The following is a 10217-nucleotide window of genomic DNA, read 5'->3' on the forward strand; positions in this document are numbered from 1 at the left end:
CTGTTGGGCTTTCTTGTGCAGGGAGCTGGTGTTGAGGGACCAGCTGAGGTCCTTCTCCAGGTGGACACCCAGGAATTTGGTGTTTTCGACGATTCCCACAGAGGAGTCGTTGATGCTCAGCGGAGAATGGTCGCCTTGTGTCCTCCTGAAGTCAACAACCATCTCCTTTGTCTTGTCAACATTCAAAGACAAGTTGTTGTCGTTACACCCGTCCGATAAAATATTAATCTTTATAATTATTTGTTAAGCTTAAAACATACAGGTGACAAACATACACGCGTAAACACACACACACACACACACACACAAAGCTAGTCTTTATTTAAAAAGTTTATTTAATTATGTTAGCATTTTAAATATATAAGTTAAAACTTTGACTTCTTAGCACTGTCAAGAAGACTTTCACTATTTCTCAGAAGAACGTGTGTGTGTGTGTGTGTGTGTGTGTGGTAGGGTATGCTTACACATTGTAAGATCACCTTGTTGTTGTTGTTTATTGTGTATAACTTTAAACTTTAACATGTTTAAACCCCTCACCCCCTCACTCCCCCCGCGTCGAGCAAATGGAGTCGCCCACGTGACGTCATTCGCTCTGGGCTGTTCCTGGTGCGCATGCGCACTTCCCCCGCAGCTAGCCTAGCTAAGATAACAATCTCAGTGACGTTTTGGTTTCGACATTGTTGTTGTTGTCGTTTTTCAGCGAATTCGTCCTTTAGTTTCACCCCGAATCCGCTCCAGATCCTCCGCGGTCCCGGTGTTTAACCTCCGTCGCGCTCTGGGGGTTCAGTGGAAACTGCAGCCATGAAATGGATGTTTAAAGAAGATCATTCCCTGGGTAATGTGTTTATCTCCTGTCTGTTCGTACCGAAAGAGAAAATAAACAGCCTCATTACCTCACAATCAGAGTTCTAACCTCAATATTAACATCAGTAACATCCCATCACTCTTAATCTTAATAGCATAATATAATAACAGTCTTAATATTATGATGTCAGGAGTGTAGGAGCTGGGCTTGGACTGTTATTGTTTACTCTGTGGGGGGGGGAGGAGGGGGGGGGGGGGTTACAGGTCCTACATAACATTATCATCCTGTAATAAAAAAAATAAAATAATAATAATAATAATAATAGTGCAAACATAGCATTTACAGTTTACAATATTTTTTATGTGAAAATAATAAGATAATTGTATCAATTTTACTCATTTGTATCAGCATTAAAAAACACTTTTTTACTGTTTCATATACAATAATTATAATTATTATTTTTTTAATGTAAATGGTGTTTTTCAGCACAGGCATAAACTGTTCTCAGGCTTTAACATTTCATTAGAGGTTCAAAAACAAAAACACATTTTCCCCGAGTGTTTCCGCCGCTCCTGCATGTGGTTGTCTTAAAATATACGGTATTGTTTGTTGGTAAGGTTAATGTTGCCCACCCTGATGCTCATGCTAATGCCCACCCTGGCCCTCTCCCTGATGCCCACCCTGAGCTCTGTCCCAACCCTCACCCCGACGCCCACCCCGAGCCCTGTCCCGACGCCCACCCTGAGCCCTGTCCCGACGCCCACCCCGAGCCCTGTCCCGACGCCCACCCCGAGCCCTGTCCCGACGCCCACCCCAGCCGTTCCTGGCTCCGATCCCAAGTCTCCATCTCCTCAGCAGGAGCTATTGATCCACTGTAGAGTAAAGTGTATGATTTAATAATGGCAGTGTTTCAGCTGAGTGCTGTAATGCCTTCCCGTGTTTATAAAACGCAGCACTTTGTCTTTAGATCAGAGACGATTGAAAGTAATGACTCTGCAAAACTAAACAGGATGAACAGTGCAGATGTAGGAAAAAGAATCAAGGATGGTATGACGTGTAGAAACAGAGTTACGGTTTCCTCCTTGTAGCTGAATGTTTTCCTCCAACATCATGACCACCCCAAGTCCTCTGACAGCACAGCACAGCACCTCACTCACCTACGTCTCTTATCCTATTAAAATCAGTTTAATCTGGAGTTCCTGGTCTAGCGACTCTAAACACTCTTCACTTTATTCTGACTGAGAAACCGCAAAGCAGCATAAACTCCTCTGTCCTGAAAATTACACTTACACAGCGCTTGCACCGGAGACTCCTTACACTCATATGTCCATAAATATCCTGAATGTGAATGAGTCGTTACTATGAATGCGATAGCATACAGCGTAATCTCGGCATACAAGTTTAATTCAATCCGGAGGCGAGTTCTTAAGGTGAAATTTTGTATTGTGGAACGCATTGTCCAATAGGAAATAATGTAAATGCAGACAATCCGTTCCAGCCGCAGAAAAATATTACCAATATAACCAATTTCCAATGCTACAATCATATTTTTGCATATAAAAACGATTAAAACATTTTAAAAAGACATGTAAATGAAGTAGAATGTGAAATATATAGACATTAAACCTCATTTAAGCTTAATTTATGATTTCTCTTGACACCGGCTGCTTTAAAAAACAAACTAAAAGCGGCTCTGTTTTCTTCTTGCTACCATCCATGCTAACTGCAAAGAATACCCACAAGGAAGTGTGTAAGCTCACTTCGCTTGGATTTCCACTGATGCAAAGGAGTTTTGAACGCCTGCTCACACAACTTAGCTGGCGTTCAGTTCGGTTCTTTCGCTGTTGTGCCAATAATGTTTTACATGCCGAAGCGAATCTCTTGCAAAATTTCAGTTCCGTTAGCGCCAGTGCTTTATAATTATATATATAATCCTGAGCTGTGGGTATAGAGAATTAATCAACACCTTCTGACCAATCAGAGCGCAGCATTCAGTCTGTGACAAATGGATTTGTTTTGATCGTTCTGATCTTCTCCCTTCACAGAGCACCGGTGTGCGGAATCGGCCAAGATCCGAACCAAATACCCAGACAGGGTTCCTGTGAGTAGCACACACACACACACACACACACACACACTTACACTCAGGTGTAAAATCCCATCAGCACTAACATCTGCATCTGATGCTGTGTGTAAATTTAAAGAGACTCTGTTTCTCTATTACTCTCAATTTGTAAACGAAAAAACAAAACAAAAACAAGCAAATGTTTTTTACCATTCTGAGAGAGGAGAACCAGGCCGCACATCAGGAAGAGTTTCATCTGCGGAAATTATAAAATGTCACAACAGTGTCATGAAAAGCAAACTAGTGATTCATACACGTCCAGGAAAATTAAGATGAGTTAAAAAAAAAAAAGAAGAACGATAAAAGGAAACCAAACAGGAGTGACAGAAAAAAAAGACTGATTTATTACCGAACTGAAGGTGTAACCAGAGGACCGGATCAGAATTAGGTGAGGCAGGTAAGGAACTGGTTACACGTGTGTGTGTTTGTGTGTGTGTGTGAGAGAGCGAGCATTATGTGATAGTTTATATGATTAGTCAAAGAACCACTCATACTGATGGTGAAATATGACATTATATAAACTAACTGTGGATTATTTGCACTAATTGTGCACTTTATTAGGAACACCTGTAGACCTATTCACTCATGTAGGTATCAGCCAGTCATGTGTAAATCAGAAGAGTGGTGCATAAACTCCTGCAGATACACATCGAGAGCCTCGGGTGATGTTACTGTGGAAACAGTGTTATCTCGACAATGTTGTTGTTGTTTTTTTTTTTATTTTATATCAGTTTTGAGGAACTGGTTTGAGCGTATGACTGCTGCTGGTAATGGTGCGAAAAGACAAAACATTAATTGAGCAAGAGTTCTGCAGACGGAGACAGCAGGCGATGAGAGATCAGTCAGGGTGGAGCTGAATGCACAGCTTTTTGTAACACCAATAAAGTTTCCTTATTTATTTATTTGGCGTCATGTTGAATGACATCATATGGGACATCATACGGGCGGTGATGGCGCAGGGTTCTTGGGTCCACCCATCATTCCTTGCAACTATATTTAGGGCTCAAGCTCTAATCATCAGCACGATGTGGTCATGTTGTGTAAAGGGCCTCTTAGTTCTTTTAAGGATTTTGTTATTTTTCTCACCATTCGGGGCTTTTTCAGGTCTTAACGTGCTCATAAACTCACGGAAATTGGCAGACAGGTCGTAATCTGCTGCCATTAGGACGTCTAAGAGTCTGAGAGGGCGTGGCACGGGGCCCTCACACAAGATTTTGCCGCGTAGGTCATACACACTTACACATATGCAGATGAAGCCCAGGACACATTTGAATCTCGTTGAGCCAAACAACTTGTACTCTGCATGTCCTGGGCTCAAGTAATTGTGACTCGTTTCCCATATTCACTTAGATGTTGATGTACTCCCTCCTTCTAGGGCATTTATGCGATCAAAGATCCCAAGCCGATATGATTGTCTGATCCGCACAACAACTTGGAACAGTTTTTTACGCCAGATGCCCCTACAACCCTCCTATTTTATTTGGGCTTGGGATCGGCACTGCATTCAATGGCTGGGTTTTGGGCATTGGGTGGAAATCAAACCCAGGCCTTCTACATGGTGGGCGAGAAACCCATCACTGAGCCACCATTGCGGTGCTAGTTCTATATCAGGTGTAATGGAACACACACCATTTCATTTCACAAGTGAAATTATCACAGTTTATTCATAATTAGCAAGGGGACAATTTCTTTTTTACACGAGGCCAGGCAGGTCTGGACAGCCCCCCCCTTCCCCTAAGTGAAATTATCATTTAAAATATGTATTTTGTATTTACAGTATCTCAGGGTGTAAAGTAAGTACACCCCCTCATATTTCAGCAACCACTTTATTATATGTTCTGAAGGTGCGTAGTTCAGTGTGCAGCTTGTATCGTCCTTGAAGAAGATAAACCGAACTGTTTGCTGGAATTGGAGGGGTGTACAAATTTTTCTAACTTTCTTTGTGTAATATAAAAATTTGTGTGATGATCTGAATCCTTTTAGTGTGATACTGTGCCCAAGGGGAAAAAAAACAGGAAGTGGCACACACTTTACATCACATTATTAATATTATTGAAACATTCATCAGTAATGTTTAAAAGTTTAAACCAAAACAAATGAAAACGTGACAGAGACAAACTTCTCCTTCATGAAAACACTTTCAGTAAATCACATAATTATCATTTGCATTATGTTTGAACTTAAAAAAAAAAAAAAAAAAAAAGTTTGAAGGAAATCCAAATCCATCTGCGTAAATGAGGTGTTCCTAATAAAGTGTCCAGGGTATGTGTACAACAATAAGGGCGTGTCGCATTGAGACGTGATTCAGGTCGAGTGTTTATTCCTCCTGCTCCTCTGACCTTTCCGTTAAGTGACAGTTCTGATGTTTGTCGTTGCGTTTTGTTCTGGGAAACACGCCGAGTTGTTGTTCTCCTTCACGGTAGAACTGGAGTGAATCAGTCAGGAAAAATTCCAGCGTGTCATGTTTCGAGGAAACCGGAAATGTAAGCCGGTCCGTCCTGAGGATTAGTCAGGTGTAAGTTTTGTTTAAGGACATAAGCGGTTCTGTTTGGGTCTGAGAGAGGGCGGGGAGGTCTCGTTAATCTCCAGCGATAATCAGCTGCATTGTGGTCATCTTTCATACAATACAGTCACATGACCAGGTCGAGAACTTGTACTTTTCCCTGATGTAAGTGATGACGCTCTGTGTGTGTGTGTGTGTGTGTGTGTGTGTGTATGTGAGATGGAGGATCGGGTGTTTCTCTTGCATTGTGTGCTTATTATAGTAATTAGGGAAATTCCCCCCCAAATGTATTTATTTAGATTTTTTTATTTAGTTGAATTATTCTGTCTGAATGTGAAGCTAAGTGTTAAGTCGTAGTTATAAATATAGTTGCAAGCAACAAGTAGCGGGTCCAAGCACCTGCGCCATCGCTGCCCGGGTGCACCGGAAGGACAGCAGGCACAGTGAGCGCGTGTGTTTAAAGGAAAAATACCAGTACCATAATAGCATCATTTTGGAATAGGGGGGATTTTATTCCAAGACCTTCAAAAAGCCCCAGATGTTGTTGGGGGCGAAGGTACTTTGCAGGTTTGCATCCTCTCAGGCGTCCTAATCGCCGCAGATTGCATCACGTACGGGATGTCATAATTACATCCTGCTTCATCAGCTTTCAAACCTCCATCATGTTTTAGCTCACCCTCTCGTCAATCATGTCAATCATATAGTGGCGTTAAAAGAAGTATTTGCGGGCCTCCGAGTGGCGCAGTGGTAAAGCGCTCGCCCTATCATCCGGAGATCGCTGGTTCGAACCCTGGGTGATGCTGTTTTCCTCTCACAGCTTGAGGCACAAAGAGAGCTGATTGGCCGAGCTCTCTCAGGGGGGAGGGATGAGAGGTACCTTGTGCTCCCACATTAATCACAGCTTTACAGCCAATCTGGGGCGTCTGTGAGCTCGCGCACGCGGAAAGGAGCGGCTAGCGCTTTCCTCCGAGTGTGTTACCTCGCCCCTAATGGTGCGTGAGCGAGCAGTTCGAAAAAATGCGGTCGGCTCGCGTCACGTGGTTCGGAGAAAACACGGGATAGCTTTCGTCCTCCCGACTGAGTGGTGGTAGTAGCCTTAATGTGGGAGCCTCCTAGTGACGGGGAGGAATTGGCCACGACTAGATTGGGGAGAAAAATCGGAGAAAAAAGAATTGGACAGGACTAAATTAAAAAAAAAAAAAAAAAAAAGTATTTGCTGCTTTTTTTTTTATATACAGTGGAACTCTGGTATAATGAACATAATTCGTTCTGTATTTTAAAACACTCGTAAACCAAAGCGAATTTTCCCATTAGACATAATAGAAACTTAAATTATTCGTTTCACAGCCCAAAAAAATAAATACATAAAAATAATTAATACAAAATAAAAAGTAAAAATAAAACAAAATAACCTGCACTTTACCTTAAAATTTTAAAAATAAATCCAGACAGATAAGTGTTGCCAGATAAGTGTATTTTTTTTTAACTAGAGTAAATACAAAATTAAATTTTAAAAATTATTTCATTTATTAAGGCCGAAAATACTATCCACATTGGCCTGGCCCTATGTGGAAAAGTAATCCCCCCCCCCAGTTTAGCCTGTTTTTTTTGGCCACACCCAGGCCTGATTAAGACCACTTGTATGGAAACTGTCTGACAAAGTGAAGCGCGCTAAAAAAATCTCAAAAAGCAAAAGTTCATCTCATAAAAGAACTTAGAAGAACATCTAAAGCCATCTCAGTTAACGTCAGTGTTCATGATTCAACAATAAGAAAGAGTCTGGGGGCAAAAAATGAGAGTTGAGAGATGAAAGACACCAAGTCCACAGCTGAATGGCTAAAATAAATCTTTGTGTAATATTAAAATAAGTTTGATAATCTTTACTGTTTAAGTGTGACAAACGTGCAGAAACATTTTTCATGGCACTATGAATAAAGCTAAATGTTAATTTGTATCTAACACATATAAAAGAAAAAAAAGACACATCGTCATGAATTCCAGTTTGGGTTCAGGTAAATTGATTTGCATATAATGAAAACAATGAGCTTTGGAATGCTGAGACGCGCGGCTCGTGCAAGTCATGATCAGATTATAAGGAAGATATTACAAAGACAAAAGATGAGAATGTCCTGTATCAGTAACAAGGGACGGTCAGGTCACACCACCACATCGTGTTAAACTCAGTAGAACCCAAACACACCTTTGTGTAGGTGTTTGAGTCAGGGGCGTGTTCAACAACAACAACAACAATAACAACAACAAACAACACGTCTGTCAGTGAAGCTCAGGGGTCCGTTCTTCATACGTCGCTAACTCAGTTAGCTGGATTTGATTGGTGTGGATTTGTCCTGATCTTGGATTGTTTCGTTCTTCGATGCGCTTCTCGCATTTACTGTCATAGCAACATATCCGTAAGCTTGAACCTGCTCGTGAGCAGCTTTATTTCATGTAAACAGGATTTAGGCTGCGCTCCTGCCGGGTTATAATTGGTTGAAATGGCGAGGTCACATCTGATTGGTTAAAGAGCACGACTGAGGCGGACTGACTCACGTGGAAAAAGAAAAGGATCTTGCATATATACCAATATATATAATCACTATCAAATATTATATTAGAACATAAATTCATAGGTTTATTAATATTAAATATGATATTACTATTATAATGAAGCCTACGCACGAGACAGCCGTCAAGACCATTAATAGAAATTTTGTAACACATTTATTTTTCAAGGGTTTGTCATGAATATGCAAATAAATAATTATATATAATAAAAATAAATATTTTTTATAATGATAAATTGGACGAAACTAATTTTATTATAACAAACAATATAAAAGTATACATATATTTTTTTATATACAACATTTATTTTCATATTGCTTATTTTATTTTATTGTCTCATGTAATTTGTAAAGCATTAACCTATGAATTTCTGTTCTAATATAATATTTGATAGTGATTATGTAGGGGGGGGCAATCCATGGCAGGGGGGCCATGGATTGCCCCATTTTTGCCTCATTTCTTTTTCCATTTCATCAACCAATCAAAGGGCTTGTGATCAGTGTTTCTACTGTCGATCATATCGCCGCAATAATCCTAGACAACTCACTCCAGCTCTACTAATCATCAACAACAGGTGTGCCGAAGAACCAACTTAGCCAGATCGTAATTAGCACGATGGCCGTAACTCGACACCTGAATGAGTTTTCAGAGCGAAACAGAAAAAACCCCGACTCGCTTTTCATCAAGCGGTGCGCTTCACAACCGAGAATCGAACCTCGTCTCAGGCGTTCAGGACGAAGCCGAGTTGATCACTCGGTCTAAGGTTTACAATAATGATAATTATTATTATTTAGATCAAATTAAATCTAAAAACATTCATAAATTGATTTATAAAGATTTATTTATCAGAAATCTGGTGTATATAATAAATTAATGAAGTGAACATCTTCCTTAAAAGTTAAAACTGCGGGTTTCCTCACTGACACATCATAAAGTTTCTGTCGTCCCCCCCCCACACACACACACAAGCCAATCGACACACAGATCCCAGATGATTGACAGGTGGTTTTAAAGTCCCCGTATGATCTGTCCTGAGGTCACTTTGTGTGTAAGGTTTCTAAAGCGTACGGGCTTCACGGATTATTTCCCTCAGGTTCTCTTCAGGGCCGGGCACTGACCCGTTTCTCACACACACACCGTCCTGTTCCCCAGTTTAGTGTAACCATAGCAACACGTCCTGGTGATCAGGGTCCACGTGTACGAGGCAGAGTGCCGTCTGACGTCTCATATTCTTCAGTCGGAGACACTGTTCCACTTTCTGACCCGAAAAATTAAATGTAGTGAGAGAATTGTGTGTGTGTGTGTGTGTGTGTGTGTGTGTGCAGGTGATCGTGGAGAAGGTGTCAGGTTCCCAGATCGTGGACATTGATAAGCGTAAGTACCTGGTGCCGTCGGACATCACTGTGGCTCAGTTCATGTGGATCATCAGAAAACGCATCCAGCTGCCCTCCGAGAAAGCCATCTTCCTGTTTGTGGACAAAACCGTCCCCCAGTCCAGGTGTGTCTCTCTCTCTCACACACACACACACGTCTCACACACCTCTAACATGTCTCTCTTATGCACATACACACACCTAACATGTCTCTCTCTCTCTCTCTCACACACACACCAAAATATTAAATAATTGCATTTAATTTGCAAATATTATATAAAAATGTTAAATATGCTTGTAGAGGGAAAAACATTTTAATGTGTGTGTGTGTGCAGTCTGACTATGGGACAGCTGTATGAGAAGGAGAAGGACGAGGACGGCTTCCTGTACGTGGCCTACAGTGGAGAGAACACGTTTGGATATTAAAGCCCCGCCCACTTCAGTTTTCTTCTGGATGAGTGCATGTGTGTGTGTGTGAGAGAGAGACAGATTAATAATAAATAAATAAAGTGTGTGTATGTGTGTGTGCGTGTTTCTGCTGTCCAAGTCTTAGCATCGTTAGTGCATCTGTATGAGTGAGATGATGATGATGATGATGATGTAATCAGAGGTGCTGCCACGACGATCTACATTATTAATCATTAATTAATAAATATTAATCACTTTTAGACATTTAATTTTATTGCCTCCTGTATAAATAGATGAATCTGTATTTAAAGAGCGTGATGTAAAGGGTGAGGTAGCTGGAAGACCGAACCAATAAACACACACCAGTAACTGGTGCGCTTTTGTCTCCGGCTGCTTATTGAAACCCCAGACCGTGACCTCTGACCTTATCATCTGATC

The 10217-nt window shown here is 41.0% G+C and overlaps 1 protein-coding gene across 2 annotated transcripts in view; it reads left to right on the top strand.

The window, feature by feature from the left end:
- Window positions 1-622: 622 nt before the first annotated feature.
- gabarapl2 (GABA(A) receptor-associated protein like 2) overlaps window positions 623-10217 on the top strand; it is a 238337-nt gene continuing 228742 nt past the window's right edge. Inside the window, exons 1-4 of one of the 2 annotated variants that reach the window (XM_053506624.1) lie at window positions 623-835; window positions 2851-2906; window positions 9324-9496; window positions 9707-9834. In XM_053506624.1, the coding sequence (XP_053362599.1) occupies window positions 802-835; window positions 2851-2906; window positions 9324-9496; window positions 9707-9797 (354 nt within the window). In that variant the 5' untranslated portion in view covers window positions 623-801 and the 3' untranslated portion in view covers window positions 9798-9834. Of the gene's footprint in view, window positions 836-2850; window positions 2907-9323; window positions 9497-9706; window positions 10155-10217 lie in introns of those variants that run through there. The other variant, XM_053506623.1, reaches the window with a different exon arrangement.

Source organism: Clarias gariepinus, chromosome 10 (genome assembly GCF_024256425.1).
Source record: "Clarias gariepinus isolate MV-2021 ecotype Netherlands chromosome 10, CGAR_prim_01v2, whole genome shotgun sequence".
Taxonomy (NCBI): Eukaryota; Metazoa; Chordata; class Actinopteri; order Siluriformes; family Clariidae; genus Clarias; species Clarias gariepinus.